Source organism: Antennarius striatus, chromosome 5, assembly GCF_040054535.1.
Source record: "Antennarius striatus isolate MH-2024 chromosome 5, ASM4005453v1, whole genome shotgun sequence".
In the NCBI taxonomy this organism is placed as follows: Eukaryota; Metazoa; Chordata; class Actinopteri; order Lophiiformes; family Antennariidae; genus Antennarius; species Antennarius striatus.
The window spans coordinates 4,267,750-4,285,611 of NC_090780.1; the positions used below are offsets into that span (position 1 = coordinate 4,267,750).

A 17,862-nucleotide genomic window follows, 5' to 3' on the forward strand; every position below is an offset into this window, starting at 1 on the left:
AATATAATTATTCTAGGCTATTTTGTATCACTTAAAACTGGTGGCTAGATCCTCAAGCAAGGACATGCTTATCAAATGAAACTTTTTATGATGTGTCAGTTCCATTCCCAGCAGGGATCATGTCTAGAAATATGTTTTTACCCACATTGTTGCTGCAAAGTGACAAATGTCATTTGGCAAAAAATAGACCAGTGGAACATCAGTGCTTATCAGTGATTATCAGGGGAACATACAGTGTTGCCAAGGCTTAAGGTGATTTACAGAAATGCTAACATATTGGGTTTTTTTTTTTTTTGCTTATTAACATCATATGACCTAGGTACATTCACTCAGACAGTGATATGAGAAGTAAATAAAGTGTGTGAAGATGGATTTTCAACCATGACAGTATTTTAATGTTAGTGATGTCAGATTACTGATTTGGTCCTTGAGCACTTTCTCGTGCTCAAGGACCAAATAATATACATAATATAGACATGTGAATGGCTGTTAACAAAAAAAAAAATGCTTAGAGTTGGTTTTGAGCTGCAGCACACTCATCGGGAAATCAGTTTCAAAAGCATTGTTGAAAATGTTTGACTTTCTAAAAGCCATACTCAAATACTCTTTTTGGGGTTTTATGAAAACTATTGATCATATGAGATATTTGTTTTTCACTTTCTTCCTGGTGTACTGGCCATATAAGCAGTATTTAAATTAAATGTGTCACTGTCTCCATCAAACAAAAGCAAGAAGGTGTTTCAATATACATTTTTTAGGTTTTGTTTTAACAATCAGTGCACCGGGAAAAACAGTAACAGGAATATAAAGAAGCTGTAATTAATTATGAGTGCCACACGAGTCACTTGTGGGCAGTTTGTATAACAGGATGTGTGATTTGATAAAAACTTTTTGGTTAGGTTCTCATAAATGAGTCCACATGGAATGTGTTTCATTAGAACCAGGGAATACAGAATGTAGAGAACAAATGTAAGCACTACGCATATTTAGTTCCAGTAAATTGCATCCCTCAACCATTTACGTCTTAATAAATATCTCATTTCTGTTTGTTTGTTTTTTTGGAATATAGATATAAATGATAAAATATAGAGTGTGATGATAGGACATATTCATTCATTATCATGATAACTGTCATTCCATGTTCCCACTATTCCATGTTCCCACTATATATATATATATATATATATATATATATATATATATATATATATATATATATATATATATATATATATATATATATATATATATATACACATATATATATATATATATATATATATATATATACATATATATATGATCAATTTTTAAAAAAAAAAACAACAACCACAAAAAAAGAAAAACTAAACAACCAAAAGTGGTCAGGAAGGTGAATAAATGAATGAATTTGAAAAAGAAAAAAGAAATATGGGTGATGATGTCTGTACTCTCACAACTAGTACAACTGGCAGCCCTGTTAATGATCACTGTTAACTGAACACACACTACCCAGCTGGAGCTGTCTGCACATGCATAGCAGAGGTAGTGTGTTGCTGGATTATGTACTTTACATGAGCTGAGTTATATATCTCTGATCTGGTGGAAGACAGGGTGTGAACTTTACGTCATGGATACAGTATCATGTGACTCAACATTTTAAAGTCAGCAGGTTTGTCATGGTATTAAGACTAACATATGTTGGGCTGTACTGTCATTCCAGTTCATTAAACATGTGGAACTTCATGCAGAAGTTCTTATTATAATTAGTCATTTTTCAAATACACTTAGTTCATTAGTTAAATTGATTAAAATTCCCTGATTAACATTTATCAAAATAATGCATGTCGCAATAAGTTTTTGAAACATGTTAGCATGCTTATGCTCATAAAGTTGATGTTCTGATCTTTCTGATCTATAATCTTTCATTGGCTTTGCACAAACTGAGAATCAAGAAGTAAACAATAAGTGTGATGGAAGATCTAAAAAAAGTAGATGGTTATCAAATGACCATATGTCACCGAAAGTGTGACCATCCTGTCTCTAACAACACATGATGTTTGTTGACATGAGCATATTCTATTCTGTGATATTGTAAAAAAAATGTAAAAAAAAAGTTCTTTATCACATTCCAAATCCCACAATTCATGTCATAGCTTTGAATTCGCTGGTATGCCAGTTAGATGCTAACTCAGTGTCTATATGATTTCATATTATAGTGGTGCTATACATGGTAACAGAAAATATGCTGTGCTAAATTCGCTGTAACAGTATACAGTATATGGTATCAATCATGGGATGATGGGATCCTCACATACAAATTGCTTCGCCTTTAGCTTGTATTTTGCTGAATAGTGCGCTCTTGATTACTAAAAGGAGCTTCTGAGTACCACTCTGAGCAGCCTCCTTGCTGTACTTTTATGGGTTTCATGTGGCTTGTGTCGCATGTTGCTGTGAGGCTATCAGCTGTTTATGTGACCACCGCTGAAATACAGCACTGGACCCTATAGTCTGTGGGCATCATAAAAATGATTAAAAGCAAAAGGAATGTTCAGAGAGTATGTGGCTATCTATGGAGTTGAAGTTAAAGCTGATCACGTGAAGAAACTCAGAGAGGATAAGTTTCATATTTGGGTTATTGCAAAGATCTCCTACAAAGCTTTAAATGATATGCTATGTATGTTTTACAATAATGGTACAGCCTGGAGAAGCAAGTGAACAGCTGAAGCAGGAATTGTGCAGTGAAGATAAAAAACTAAAATATAAAATATGTTCTTTTTTAAAGAAGGATGCTCCTAAAAAGTGGATTTTAGTGATATGTTTGTGTGTGACACAGCATCGTGATACAATAATAAATATTGGTTTAACGTTGAAATGACCCAAAGTGTTCAGAGCATCTTGTGGCCACAGTGTCAACTGTTACGCTGAAGTGTTGTCAAAGTCCATTGTTACTGCAGCTGTAAATTAAAATGAATTAGCATTCTTTAACTCCTGGAAATAATGGTAAAAATCTAATAATAATAATAATAATAATAATAATAATAATAATAATAATAATAATAATAATAATAATAATAAAAAGTAATAATAATAATAATAAACCTTTATTGTCCCCCAGTGAGGAAATTTGTGAAAACACATGTAAATCAGTATTAAAGCAAGAACAATACAGGAACAGTTATAGGATACTTTACTTATTTTTTATTCATAGGATTTTTCTACAGATTACCACAGAAACCCAGCGTTAGTTTTAGATTAGTTAATAATCAGTCACAGGATTGATTCAGAGTTAAAACTGTTGCCAATTTTAAATTCTTAACATTTTTTGTTTGTTGCTCTTGATGATGGACTCACCTCAACACTCTGTGGTCTTCTTGGGTGGTGCTGCTTCCCAGGATGATATGCAAGTGTTGCCTCCTTGCTGTTAAATCCCATTCCTATAGGAATGGCGATGACTCTGCGAGAAGCATTCCCGTCTGTCACACTTTTTTTTTAACATAAATCACAACATCAAACAAGGGGGAGGAGGCAAAGCCAAGGTTAGCTCTGAGCCTCATGGTGGGAAAACTATAACTGTGACTGGGTAGTTTTCTCAGGAGTGATTCACTCTCTTGTCATGCTCATGTGAAATACTTCATACTGGTTTCTTCTTATAGTTCCTGTTTTTGAGGTGATGTCCCACTTGTTACACATCAACATTTGTGACTTTTGTAGAATATTTCACTTTCACCGAGCAGGTAAAATGTGTAAACTGTCAATTTCTCATTTGTCTTGTTTGTTAGTCTCCAGTATTGTCTCGGTCTTGCAACTCTTTGATTGTCGAGAAAAAAGCAAGAACAATTTTGCAGTCACCGCAAAGTGTTTTTACAAGTAGATTATGACGTGCGTCTGAAGAAAGGATTATGTAAAAAAAAATATTCTGGTCACTTTTGCTTTAATTTAGTGGGATGTTCTGTACGTTTATGGACATCTTCCATGTGTTCATCCCCAACCAGTCCCTTTATAGACTTCACATGAAAAATACATATATATCCCATCATCAAGTCATGGTTTAAAGTCATTTGTATTTGTTTTATCCATAAAAACATGGACAGCTTGTTACTATGAATGCCATTTTATACATTCTAATCATAAAACTGGGATTATTTCGTAAAATCAGTAGAATACCTTTCTTACATGTAAAATCTCAAGGTGCTCCGTAAAAGGTTGACCTCCTGGTTAACTTTTGAAGAAAAACAGAAAGCATCACAGGACATGTTTCACATTTAAGGTCAAGGTGCTTCGCTGTGACCAATGATTTATTCAGCTTCATTAACCACGTAGCTGCAAAATTCCTGTTTTCATTTCATTGTCAGTTATAACCAGATTAATTACAGGACAATGAGCAAAAATTAAAGTACAGAAAATAAGTTGGACCAAAATAAATTGTGTGATCTGTGTTTATTTCCTGGGCTAATTGGTAGCTTTTGTTTATTTTATATCATAGAGCCACATCAGTCATTTAACAAAATGCTAATTCTTCAAATATCAAGCTGAAATGTGCTATTAATATTTGAAACCAAAAGAAGAAAATAGATTTTGAAGTGTGAAATGTAACTACTGTACAATGTCTAACTTTAAAGTATATACTCACATGTGTGAAGTCAGTCAAATTCCTCATGGAGCCTGGGTTGCTGGAATGCTAAACCACAATCCGGATATTACAGTTCTGGCAATAACAGAGGTATCCCTAGTTTGAGCACGTTTGTGTGTGTGTGTGTGTGTGTGTGTGTGTGTGTGTGTGTGTGTGTGTGTGTGTGTGTGTGTGTGTGTGTGTGTGTGTGTGTGTGTGTGTGTGTGTGTGTGTGTGTGTGTGTGTGTGTGTGTGTGTGTGTGTGTGTATTTAAAGAAGTGTCATAAAAGTGGACTCATGCCACAGGACCTATGGCTGTTCTCAGGCACAGGAAGTTGATATGAGAGACTTGATTTTTTTGAAGGCATTTATTGCTAGAGGTCACTGTAGTCATGATTTTTTAATATTATACACAGCACAGCAGTGACAGTGCTATACTTCCTGAAATTACACAACCTAATGGAAAAAGGTAACCCATCTGTCTATGACAAATTTATTGTCAATTTTTTTAATCTCAAATTCAGCAGTCTTACAAACAGAGTATCTTCCATTTAAAGAAAAGAAGTTTCCTAGACTCAATGACACCTTGCAGATATTGTACAACAGGAAAAAAAAAATTGCAATGTTTTAGCACATCACTGCAAGGGTACGCGAACTACTCTCAGCATGTGTTTGGAGACTATTATAAATTCCATGTAAACAGGATGCCATGTGGCTACTAATAATATTAGTCTGTCTCAGGATTTTACACAGGGATTTGCACAGTTGTTTGCAATGTACTAAGGAATGCACATAAAAAGTTAGTATTTATGACTTTCTGACATATACTCACGATATCTTTTAAAAGTGGGAAAACACTTGTTTACAGTGAAGGAGAAATCTGAGGCCAAACAACAGAAGGCAAGATAGAAGTAGTAAAGTTACATAACGGCACAATGGAGCACTTACTGTAGGCCCACGTTATTGCATGTTGCTAACCATATATGATTGCAGTTAAGAAGCTCATATTATAGAGATAATCATATACAGTACAGGTAATCATAAAATTACAAGATGCACAATTTCTATAGAGTTATCTTTAATTATTAAAAACCTCAAAACAACATTTGAATATTGTTTTGAGGTTTACATTTTGTTTTGGGATACATTCTTAAATAATAAGATTGCAGCACTAACTAGAATAGCATCTCAGTAGAGAGTATCCCTCCTCCAAGGCCTAGCAGTCCTCTATCATTCAACCAAGTTCAAAAATGAAACCCATAACCTTGCAGCCTTGTTAGGTTACTGGACTGAAAGCAACAATTTCAATATGGTGAATCTCTATCAGCACACATCAGATCAGATTTCTTTGAAAAAATATAAATCAAGTGGAGAGAACAGGTTATAGTTTTGCTTCTTATTTTTTCCTGAATTATGATGTTAATTTAATTAAAATTGTATTAAAAAGAACACAAATGCTTTCCCACGTATTATTAAGATAACTTTTTGATTTTTTTTTTCGTGAATGACTACATCAATACGTTCTAAAACCATTTCCTCCTTTTCATTTATTTATTGTTGAGCTGACAAGGTATTGAATTGTTTCTGTTCCACTATACACATTATTTTTTCTTTTTGTTAAAGCTGCTTTTTCTTTACTCTGCTGATTTTTTATTCTGCTCATGTGGTTGGGTTCTGGCCTTTTATTTGTTCCCATTGTGAACTCCCAAATGTGTTAAATTGTAGTCTTCTGTGTAGCCCTGTGCCACACATCTATATGGATCTGTATGCTAGCATGCCTGTTTCTTCTTCTTTGCTCACCTGGAGACTTCTGAAGCAAAGTCTCCACTCTGACTGTTATGGCCAAACAAGACACACCACCCCCCGCCATCTCCTGCAGTAACTGCTTTAATTTTGATAAATCAATACACTTTCCTCTGTATCATAATGTTTTACAGTATAATGGTGCAGTTATTAAAGTTTGCCATCCAACATTAGCAGTTACTCAAGGAAGATCAAATAAAGTCATGAATAAATTCAGTGTAAAAGTCTTCAGGGTTGAGAGAAGTTATTCATTTATTGAATTTTTTTTTTTTTTACTGCTTAACATTTCTTGATTGTTATCAAGAGCTAACTACTTCTCTTTTGTAGACTTACAAACAACTTAATACAGCAATTTGTGAAAAAGCACAGATGGCAGCAGGTTCCATTTGATGTATCCTTCATATTTTATTCTTTAAGCTTTGGCCCACTGCAGCATCTTACTCTGAAGGAGAAGGACAAGAATGGAAGAGTTTAAACATATAACCAAAGAAGAAGAACGTGACATTGAACACATAATTTTAAATGAGTTTTTACCATTAACAACAAGTTTAGTCAAACAAGTTGCTCTCCCCAGGGAATTTTCCGCAATGACCGTGTAATCCCCACTGTCTTTGGGTCCAACCTTGAGAATCACCATAGAGCAGACCCCACATGTGTTGGTGATATAATAGTTGGTGTTGGTGTTGAGGCTGACATTGTTTCTGTACCAGGTGACATGGGGTCTGGGGTTTCCTGTCACCGCACAACTCATGTAACACTCATAGCTCTCTGGACTCTTGTGTGTTTTTAGTGGGACAGTGAATGAAGGAGACATCTCAAAGCTGCAGTCCTTGGACTCAGGAAGGTTTAAAGCACATTTTTCTGGAAAAATGCAGGGACAGGAACATGAATTAATTTATAAAATGATGATTGTTTTAATTGTTGTATTCACTTTAATCTCCTGGTAGTTTGTTTGTGTGTTTATCTTCACTGTCTATGGTAGAATATGTTGAGGTATCAAATGTTCTGTCTTTCATGGTATATTTCATGCCCATGAGGAAGTCAAAGCATTTCTCATCACATACAAGCCACCACAGGTCTGAACTGAAGAAGCCTCTTGGATGAGGTGAAATGTCTTCAACCTATTTAAAGCAAATCCAGTTGATTCTTTTTTGCTCTTCTTGATTAGGTAAGAAAATAACCTTTCTTTTTCTTTGTCTGGCTGCTACTTTAGCCATTCTGTTTGGCTCATAAATTCATAAATCTAACTCTAATGTCAATGAACCTGAATGTACTCCACTGCTAAAAAACCAAAACTATGTATTCAAAGAGTATTAAATGACAAAGAAAAGTGGCATATTCTCCCATTTTAGAAGCTGTAGTCTTATATATTCTGTATTATGTTTACTTAATAGTATGCAAATGATATAGTTTCTCTTTTTTTGTATGACTGATATTCTGATGATGGATGAACATCCAAATTAAGCATATTGACATTGCTTGAAAAAAAAAATCACATTTTAATTCACCTTTTCTTCTCCTCACTTCCCAGGTTGGTGACTCGGAGGGTTCAGAAACCCCCATGTCATTCTTGGCATAGACACGGAACTTATACTGCCTTCCAGGCATGATATTAATGACAGTGAACTTATTGTTAAAGAGACGGTCTGCCACAGTTTGCCAAGCACGTTTAACAGAGTCACGCTTGGTGACGATGTAATGAAGCCTGTCGTCTTTCTTCTCGTCTGGAGAGGGAGTCCAGGAGACCGTCACTGTTCCTGACACATTCTCCTCAAGCTCCACTGTGCCTGGAGGCTTGGGGTCATCTACGCACAGGTAGGAAAGCATCATTTATTTCAAAGAATATTGATTTTTTTTTTTTTTTTGTAAATCCTATGTGTATCTGTATATGTATTAAGCTTAAAAATTAAAGCATATCACATTTGAAATGAATAAAACTTCATTAAGTCATTAAAAATGTTGCAAAAATTACATTTTTACTGTACCTGTGACTCTTATCTCCACACTAGAAGTCTCCTGACCAACAATGTTCTTGACAATGATTGTGTAGATTCCAGTGTCATGACGCTCTGATGAGGCAATCATTAGCTGTGACGAAGTGTCTGTGTTGCTCACTGTTACATTCTTCGCTACAGGAAGACCGTCCTTGAGCCACTTGATATTTGGTATTGGCGAAGCCTGTAAAATGTTGAAATTGCAAGATGTGGCGTTAATTTTTTTTTAAGAGTAACAGAGGAATATTATATTTCTTTATGAATGTTGTGCTGAACCTGAAAGTTGAAGTTGATTCGAGTAGCATTCCCAGCCCTCATTACAACGAAGTTTTTCATTTTTTTATCGGTGAAGTGAGGTCTTACTGTGACAATGTAGGAAGATGTTTAGAAAAAATCTTTGATAAAAAGAGTGAAATCAAATAATTTCTAAGTGTTAAGACTGTTGACAAGTCCCATCAGCTCACCTGGAGGAGGCATTGCAATGATATAATTGTCCAACTCTTGAGGCTCACCATCTCCACCCTCGTTTGTGGCTACAACTCGTACCCAGTACATGGCCATAGACTTCAAACCCATGATTGTATATGAGTTCATAATGATAGCACTGGAGTTAGAGCGACCCCATTCTGGGTTTTCTGCTGGTCTTAACTCCACAAAGTACCCCTTGGCCTCATCTTGAACCCCCTCTTCTTCTGTGGGTTTGGTCCAGCTCAGCGATAAGGTGCTATATGTGGAGTCTGACACTTTCAGGTCAATAACTTTACCAGGAGGCTCTGAGAGTTCAAACAAATAGAGAATTTAGAATTAACATGTGAGCACCTCAACATTAAAATTAATAAAATAAAGAGTTAATTATTTACTACATACTCTTTGGATCTCTTGCAAAAACAAATTCAGATGGTGCACTTGCTTCTCCAACACCAGAAATGTTGATAGCTGATACACGGAACTCATACTCTATACCTTCCACCACATCCTTCACTGCATACTTTTTCCCTGTTGACATGGTAAACAGTATAATTCAGTGTCTATATGCACACAAATTTATATACACAAACGTATATACACCATAAATGTGTGTGTGTGTGTGTGTGTGTGTGTGTGTGTGTGTGTGTGTGTGTGTGTATATATATATATATATATATATATATATATATATACAGTATATATAGTAGTTCATACACTGACATTTCCAATTTGTCGAATGTACTCACCCTTGATGGGTTCATCGGGCGGATTGACAAGGCTCCATAAATTGCTGCCATTCTTGCGTTTCTCCACATTGTATCCCAAAAGGTTGGTTCCTCCAGTATTAGACGGTGCGGACCAAGACAGATTGATACAGTCTTTGAAAGCACTTTCGATTTTTGGTGTAGAGGGGGGTCCAGGGTATGCTGAAAGAATGCTAAAATGTGTTAACTGACTCAAACAAAGTGTGTTTCATATGTATTAAAACTCAAAATATTTGAGACATTGTGACAAATATGTTTGTCTGCTCTTAGACAGCTCACCTTTTGTCCCTGCTTGAATGTCATCAGTCTCATACATTTCACTGATGCCTTGATCTGTTTCCGCCCTGATGTGATAGCAATACTTCCTACCATGATCCACATCAGTGTCCCTGTATTTAGGTTCTGAACCAATCTTTCCTAGTTTCTTCCAACTGTTTCGGCCTATTTGTTGGCGCTCCAGTATGTAGTTTGTGATGGGGAGGCCTCCATTGTCTTTGGGAATCCTCCATTTGAAGTCAATGCAAGTTGAAGAACTTTCAATAATATCCACAGGCCCCATAGGTGGTGTTGGTTTGTCTGTAGAATGACAGAAAAACAAAATGTTCTGTTTTAATGCTGAGAATATGGAATGACAAATCCTATTAATTCTTCAAAACCTATTGTACATATATCTTTTTTGTATACTTGCAAGATGTAGTATACAAACCTAACACAACAAGATGAGATATGATTTCTGTTGTGCCACATTCATTTTTAACTTTAATCTTAATTTCTCCAGAAGTTTTGCGTTTGCACTTTGTTAGCTGCAGGCGACTGTGTGAACTCGATTTCTCAATCTTGATATTAGTATCCTCCAAAAGCTCTTCTCCGTCATGGTACCACTGGATCTTCATTGGTTCCCGCCCAACAAAGGACACTTTGAATGATACGTCTTTCCCAATTTTTATTTGCCTTGGTTCTTTGAACTCGGCAAGTTCATCAGGGTTAAATCTTGGAGGATCTATTGGGAAACAAAAACATAGTACAAACTGCTAAGTTAAAGAGGATTGTTGAGTTGAATTTCAGGCACTTCTTTGATTTTTTAGCCTGCGTTGTACCACCACAAAGACGCTCTGTGTACAGTACCTTCAACCTTTAACACTGCTTCTGTTTTACGCCCATCAGCTTCACAGCGGTACTTTCCAGAGTCTTCTTCTTTGCAGTTTTTGATAATTAGTTTACGATAAGTCAGATCTTTAACAATACAGATGTCATCTGTAGGTGTTATCTGAAAAGTACATGAGTAAAGTTACTCCACAGGTCAAACATGAATAATTTTACTCGTTTGACTGTTGCATTTTTAACCTCTTTGCCCTCTTTGTACCAAACTCCATCACAGTCCTCACTGCTCAGCCTGCAGACCAGCTCGGCATCAGTACCGATGACAGCAGTTACATCCGAGAGTCCACTGGTAAAATATACTCCTGGGTCTAAAAGAAATAAAGCTTTAGTGTTTATTCCTGAGATAAGACAAATATGAATGACTGTTCCCTATATACTGTACATATGCATCTTACCAACAACTGTTTCAGGGATCAGTGGGCCTTTTCTCACTCGATTTCTTTTTGCTGGAACAGTTTCCTCTTCTTCAGCAACTTGAGGAGGAGCCTCTCCCTCCTTTACTGGCTCCCCCTGCTTAGGGCTTGACACGTCTTTCCCCTTAATATCTTGTTTCTCCTCAGTGTCCTCATTCTCTTCAGATTCTACATCATCTTCATCACCCTCTTCTTCACTGTCTTCCATCCCTTCCTCGTCAACAGCAGTTGAGTCTCCTGCCCCAGTCTTTTCCTTTTTTTTAGCCATTGCCTTGGTTTTTGCCTTACTTTTTGTTTTTCCCTCTTTCTTTTTCCCTCCCTCTCCCTCTGCCTTTGCTTTTGCCTTTGCCTCTGCCTTTGCCTTGGCCTTTGCTTCAGCTTTGGCTTTGGCTCTGGCTTCTGCTTCCATTTTTGCTTTAGCTTGAGCCTCTGCTTTTTCAGCTGCAGCCGCAGCTTCTGCTGCAGCTGCTGCTTCCTGTTCAGCCCTTATCTTTGCAACCAACTCATCCTTCTCAAGCTGTACCTTAGCATTTTGTTCCTCAGCAATCTTCAAAAGCTCTTCTCCTCTACCACCTGCTCTGGTAGTTTTGCGAGCTTTCTTCTTTCCTCGTGAGTTTGGATCGGTGTCAGCTAATGAAAAATCCACAGGACATATTTACGGATTTTCAGAAAATTTTTGAAACTTTACAAATTTGCGTTGCCTAAAGGATGAAATCTGGATCGTGTAAAACATACCCTCCACTATAAGCCAGGCACTGCAGGATGCCATTCCAGCCACGGCTGCATATATGCCTTTGTCCAGTGGCATACAGTCCTTGACCACCAATGTGTGAATCAGCATGTCCTCTGACACAGTGATGTCAAATTTTTCTCCTTGCTCTAAAGGGATATTCTTTCCTTTCCAAGTTATCTTTTTCAGGGGTTGCGAAAGGACACAATCAAAGACAGCGTCCTCTCTTTCCTCTGCTTTTACATCTTCAATCTTCACCAAGAACTCTACATTAGGAACTAGATGACACAAAAAAAAGGAAATAGCTTAATATCTTGAATTTTCTGACACAGACAATATCATTAATATTTGGTATTAATGGTGCTTCTTTGAATGTGTTGTTCACTTGTAATTACTGTAACATTTATAGATAATTCATTGGTTCAATATCATACGTTTAAAGTCTGTAGAGAAGACCTTCACTCCATCCACCTCAACTTGGTACAATCCTGCATCCTCAGGATCAACACCATTGATGCTGAACACAAACTTCTTTCCCACTTGCTTCAGTCCATGTTTTACCTCAGTGTCTACGTCATAAGGAATCATAACGCCATCCTGTTCAAGAACAGCAGTCATAAATGTCATAGAATGGATGTGCTGAGTGTGCCTTCATTGCAGACAGTGCCAATTGATACATTTGACAAGTAAATTATTAAAATGAAACATCTCACCTTGAATAAGAAGATTTTACTGCTACTGTCTTTAAGGGACATTTCAAGTTCAAACTCTGCATCACCACTGTCAGTCATTTCAATGGGCTTTAGGTTGCAAAGTCTTTCAACAACCTGTGGTAAATGGAATTTGAAAACAAAAGTTGACAATGTGAAAAATTATATTTGCAGTATTATCACAGTTTTTAGGGTGTCTTTTTTTTTTTTTTGAATGCAACTGATACATACTCTTTCTTGCTCCTGCTCTCTTTCAATCTTTTTTTCATTAAGTTTTTTCAGCATCCCACGGAAATCAGTGACACCATACCGCGCACAGATGGTCTCATAGTCCTTCTTTTCAGCGCTCAACAGCACCTCCCAAAACTTTTCATCAATTTCTGGTTTCTTCTCTTCCTTTGGCTCAATGTCAATCCTCCAAAAATTGACAAATGATATTAGACATATCAAGATAATTATAAACGAATCTGACAAAAGAGATAAAAAAATCAATTACTTATGAGTTTGCTATTAACCTGTTTCTCAAGGCCTTTTTAAAATCCTCAGCGGTCTCACGGATGGCTACAAGAAGAAAAACAGCATGGTTACAAATTTAATTCAATACTGATGTTAATATGTTTTAGATAAAGTGTTTACCTGTTCTCGATTGCTGCATAGCTTTGTTCTTTTTATAGCCAACTTAAGTGAAAGAAAATTAGAGTGAGACATGTGTAATTTATCAAATTAATAGTTGTGATTTTCGCATGGAAAAATAATCACTGACCCTCAATAATATTAAGTGTAGCAGTTACAATGGCTTTTCCGTAGTCATTTTTTGCATAACACTTATAGGTGTCTGCTTGATCAGGTGAGACATCCGGCATCTATTAATATGCAAAAAATAATTATTAAATGTGCAAAAAAGTATTTTGTAAAACAGCTTTGAACCTTTGTTCTCACTAAAACCTGTAGTTCAATAAATAAGCACTTCATGAGACATGTTCAGTGATCCTACCTGTAGTTGATGTTCACCCAAACTCGCATCGTAGATGATTTTGTACCTGTCTTCATCAATTTCCCCATTATTTCTCATCCAGGTCACAGTAGGTACTGGGTTACCCGTAATGACTGCTCTGAAGATAACCATTTTTCCTACAGAAACAGTTAAAATATAATTTTATATAATTGTAAAGTTAGCTAGCACAAAGATGTTGATTATTCATTTTACCTTCTTGAATTGTAATAGAAATAGGCTTCCGAGTGAAATCTGGGGTGGTCATGCCTTCAGGTAGTTCCTCCACAAACTGGGTAATCATAACTCCAGGCACCCTTGACTTCTTTCTAATTCTCACTGTCATTAAATGGGATGAACATATTATTGACAAATTCATGAAGGATTTGGGAAAATCCTTTGCTATGTGTTATATTCAAGCAAAACAATACTGCTGTACTTGACTAAACAATCATACTTTTTGGGCAGAAATAGTCACTTACCCTGTCCTGGAGCGCTCGGCTCCTCTTCCTTAGCTTTTCTTATTTTAAACATCTTGGTTGTGACAAAAGTTTATCTATTGAGGCAAACATATTACAATGCAGGTTTATGGCAATGATCACTTGATATGGAAATGTTATTTGGATTAATGGTTAAAGATTTTCTCATCTGTCTGACATGTAGTTTATATCCTCCAGATACCCTTGGGTGTCAGATGTGTCAACGTGTCACATATCAGTGCTTTAACTGCTGGTATATGACATTGTGTATTTTTTTTTTTAAAAAAAGCTCTCCTTAGAGATAAAATAAAATGATAATATGAAACAATTTATTTATCCATTCAATTGTCTAAATGATATGAGATGTGACACATAAGTGCTAAACAATGACAGTGATATATATTACTCACATAGATTCCTGGGTTATTAACTTTATCTGTGGGATAAATAGAGGAGTTTTTGTGATGACTAAATGCGGAGCATTCCCTTTCCAAACTCCTACAAGTGGCAGGTCACATACCACACAGAACTAGCAGTGGCATAAGTGATTAACTGCACATGTAAGAGAAGTTGTGACCATATTTGTATTTGCCAGTTAGTTTCTAGCCAACGTAATTTGGCTGAAATATATATAATTAAAAGGGAAAATATTATTCTACAGTAAATATTAAAATTGTGGTTAACCATACTGCTAATTTCCCTTTTTCTCTTTGGTTTAATTCAATTTGTTACTTGAATCATGACCAAAACTACCACAGACAAATCATGAACTACTTGACACTGTTGAAATGAAATTTCAATCTAAATTAGTGTGTGTGTGTATATACAATGACAAATGACTAGGAGCGGGAATCGAACCGCCGATCCTTGAATCATTTGATGACCTGCCCTACCATTGAACTACTGTCGTAATACAGTAGATAGTAATATAATGAATATCAAAAAATAATGAATAAATCACATTTAAAGTAGAATTCAGACAGTTGGTGAAGTAGATGTCTTGCCCAGTTGCTGAAATGCTATATGTATATGATAGGGAAAATAGCTAAGCAAGGGTTGTCAAAAGTGAATTGATTTATGAATGAAGTCAAATCTGTCTGACCTAAATTCTATTACAGTTCCTCCCTTTGCTATTAAACTATTAAATAATCAAATAAAATGCCGTAAGCATTTGTATCAAAATGTAACTCTTAGATCTTTCATTGGACAAATCCTTGTATGATTATTAAATTTTGGTTTCAATTTGCTGTGCAGCTACATAAAAAAAGCTGTATCATTAAAAACAATACATCTCACTTTGAACCTTCACATTAAACTTTAGGGATGCTTAAACCATGCTAATTGCTGTCAGAATTCAATAATGATTCTCATCAAGTAATGAATGAGATCTGTAATATGTAAACTACAGTGATATTACCACATAAAACATATTTATATTAACTGGTTTACAGAATTTCAGTTGAATATCAACACCTTTAGGAGCTATCCAGTGTACTTACTTTTTTTTTTTAAGGAAACTGCTGTTCACTGCTGTCTGTCTCCAGTCAGGTTCCAGATGGGTGTTAACTGTGGGCTTGTCGTTTTGACAGTAATAAACCCCTTTCAGAGACACTCTGAGCAATGTTACCCACTGGTTTTTCACGGGGCCTCTTTAGGACAGATTTACTGACGCGCACTTTGGCCCTAAACCGCTATAGGTTCTTGAAAAGGGGACACCAGAGGAAATGCAGCATGAAGCACCGTAATCCCTCCCTCAAAAGCTAAATTCCTGCTTTAGCAGTGCCGCAGGGTGCTTTTGGCTGCTCTGGTTGAAACATGTCATGAGAAGTAACACTGAAGTGCCATGTGTTGAACTGCTTCTCCTTTAGCATAAGTCCCCATGCAGGTGGGTTGATCTTCATCACATATAAGGTAAGGGTCAATTAAATGCACATTTTCAGAGTTCCTTGCATTGCTTTATTTTATAATTTTATTAGAACATATTTTAAAGTTTTAATTGTGTAAACATGAATTTTGATGTCCCAAATTTTAGACATTTGCATGAGTGTTCTCATATACAGTACTTGTCACACCAAAAGCAAACAAATTAGTCACTGCTATTCTTTTTAATTGTCTCATTAAGCTGGCATAGATCAGAAATAGATTATGATTTATTTCATTACTGTAATATGTACTTCCCTTTGAAATTGAGAGGCACTGGTCACACATGTTTGAGCCCTGGGTGTAAGTACTCACCCTCTTCTTCAGTGACTCTAAACTTGGACAAATGCCTGACCCCACAAAAATGCTCAGAGAGGTAATACAAGAAGACTGGATGTAACATATTCACATAAACCCTTTTATGGATGTAAACAAGTCAAATGAATTCTGATACTTTCTAGGTCAAGTCTTGAAACAGATGCATATTTTTTGCCATGGTCAATAACCATGAATGTTGTTATTTTCTGTATAACTTTTATGCAGTTGTTGACTGTTTTTTCATTTGCTTGTAAATCTTGACAAATCAATGTACTAGTACAAAATATAAAGTTAAACCACACCCACACACATTTTTATATGCAGAGCAAATAATAGCAGTCAATAGTGTCTATACACTGTTCAGCCATAATATTAAAACTGACAGATAAAGTGAATTACAGCGTTATCTCTTTTCTTTGAAACCGTCAGTAGGTGGGATGTATTAAGCAGCAACTAAACATTTTGTCCTCAAAGTTGATAAAGCAGAATAAATAGGTAAGCATAAGGAATGAAGTGAGCTTGACAAACGCCAAGTTGCGATGGCTAGATGACTGGGTCAGAGCATCTCCAACGTCTCTTGTGAGTTGTTCTCTGGTCTGCAGGTGTCAGTACCTATCAAAAGTTGTCCGATGAAATACAGCAGTGAACCATGGGTGGTGGAGTCATGGGTGGCCGAGGCTCGCTGATAAACATGTGGAAGGAGGCTGGCCCATGTGTTCTGAACCAACAGATGGGCTACTGTAGCTGAAACCGTCAGAATACACAACATCACCCATCTGTATGTCTTAGGAGAAACCAGCATCCAAAAAAACCAAGCTGAAATATACACTTCAACTGTGTTGAAAATTTTATTGTCTCCAAAGTAAATATTTATTTATTTTAACATGACTTTTGCCACACTAAAATTATGTTACATTGTTCTTTTTCAAGCTTCAATTTTATTGAGAGTTTACATTGATTCAACCAAACACAGAAAACATTGTTGTGACTTTGAAAAAATTAACCAGCATGCAGTACATTAAAATAAACCATTTGCTACACTTTTAGTAACTAGTATTTTTTTGCTTTAAAATGAATTTAGTATGATTAAAAAATATAAGATTGAGTGCTGATGTTTCAATTTTATTGCGACTGCACAATTTAAGTTAAAATAAGGAAGATTGCAGCTTTTATTTCAACAGAATCTGTATCCATAAGACTTAATTGTGAATTTTACTAATTCAGTCTTTCTAAGTAATTTCTTCCTCAAAACACTTTTTTTCTAGCCAAAAGGAAGTTGGTGAGATACTACTAAATTAAATCACATTCTGTATTTGTTTATTTCTGACAGTTCATTGTCTGCATTGCCAAAAGACACATCCTTGTTTTCAGGAAATTCTCCCATCTCCATTGTGTCCATTTACATGTACTCTGAGAAGAAAAAATAAAGACAATCATTTGTTTTATATTCAAAACATGTAAGTAAAATGTATACCTATGCAGAATTTGGCAACAGTATGGAAATACAGTTACAAATAGAT

At 35.9% G+C, this 17,862-nt stretch overlaps 2 protein-coding genes across 3 annotated transcripts in view; both read right to left on the minus strand.

Annotated features, from left to right (window-relative positions):
• Positions 1-6,831: 6,831 nt before the first annotated feature.
• Positions 6,832-14,159, minus strand: igfn1.3 (immunoglobulin like and fibronectin type III domain containing 1, tandem duplicate 3). The gene is made up of 23 exons (XM_068314642.1): positions 14,108-14,159; positions 13,842-13,964; positions 13,629-13,765; positions 13,398-13,497; positions 13,271-13,312; positions 13,150-13,195; positions 12,866-13,049; positions 12,638-12,751; positions 12,359-12,521; positions 11,930-12,202; positions 11,177-11,824; positions 10,965-11,089; positions 10,746-10,887; positions 10,327-10,620; positions 9,900-10,196; positions 9,603-9,782; positions 9,256-9,384; positions 8,853-9,161; positions 8,665-8,750; positions 8,380-8,572; positions 7,903-8,199; positions 6,929-7,255; positions 6,832-6,836 (listed from the first exon to the last, which is right to left on the minus strand). The coding sequence occupies exons 1-23, from the start codon at positions 14,157-14,159 to the stop codon at positions 6,832-6,834; spliced, it is 4,266 nt and encodes a 1,421-aa protein (XP_068170743.1).
• Positions 14,160-17,177: 3,018 nt separating this feature from the next.
• The window catches only part of igfn1.1 (immunoglobulin like and fibronectin type III domain containing 1, tandem duplicate 1), a 29,057-nt gene continuing 28,372 nt past the window's right edge, over positions 17,178-17,862 (minus strand). For both annotated transcript variants that reach the window (XM_068315666.1, XM_068315667.1), the window contains one exon: positions 17,178-17,752. In XM_068315666.1, coding sequence (XP_068171767.1) covers positions 17,742-17,752 — 11 coding nt within the window. In that variant the 3' untranslated portion in view covers positions 17,178-17,741. The remainder of the gene's footprint in view (positions 17,753-17,862) is intronic.

Excerpts from the sequence above, each read along its gene's own strand:
- igfn1.3 (XM_068314642.1), bottom strand. The coding sequence starts at position 14,159 with ATGTTTAAAATAAGAAAAGCTAAGGAAGAGGAGCCGAGCGCTCCAGGA. Across the intron at positions 9,783-9,899 it reads CATTCAAGCAGGGACAAAAG|CATACCCTGGACCCCCCTCT; the intron begins GTGAGCTGTCTA and ends GCATTCTTTCAG. Across the intron at positions 9,385-9,602 it reads GCCCGATGAACCCATCAAGG|GGAAAAAGTATGCAGTGAAG; the intron begins GTGAGTACATTC and ends CCATGTCAACAG.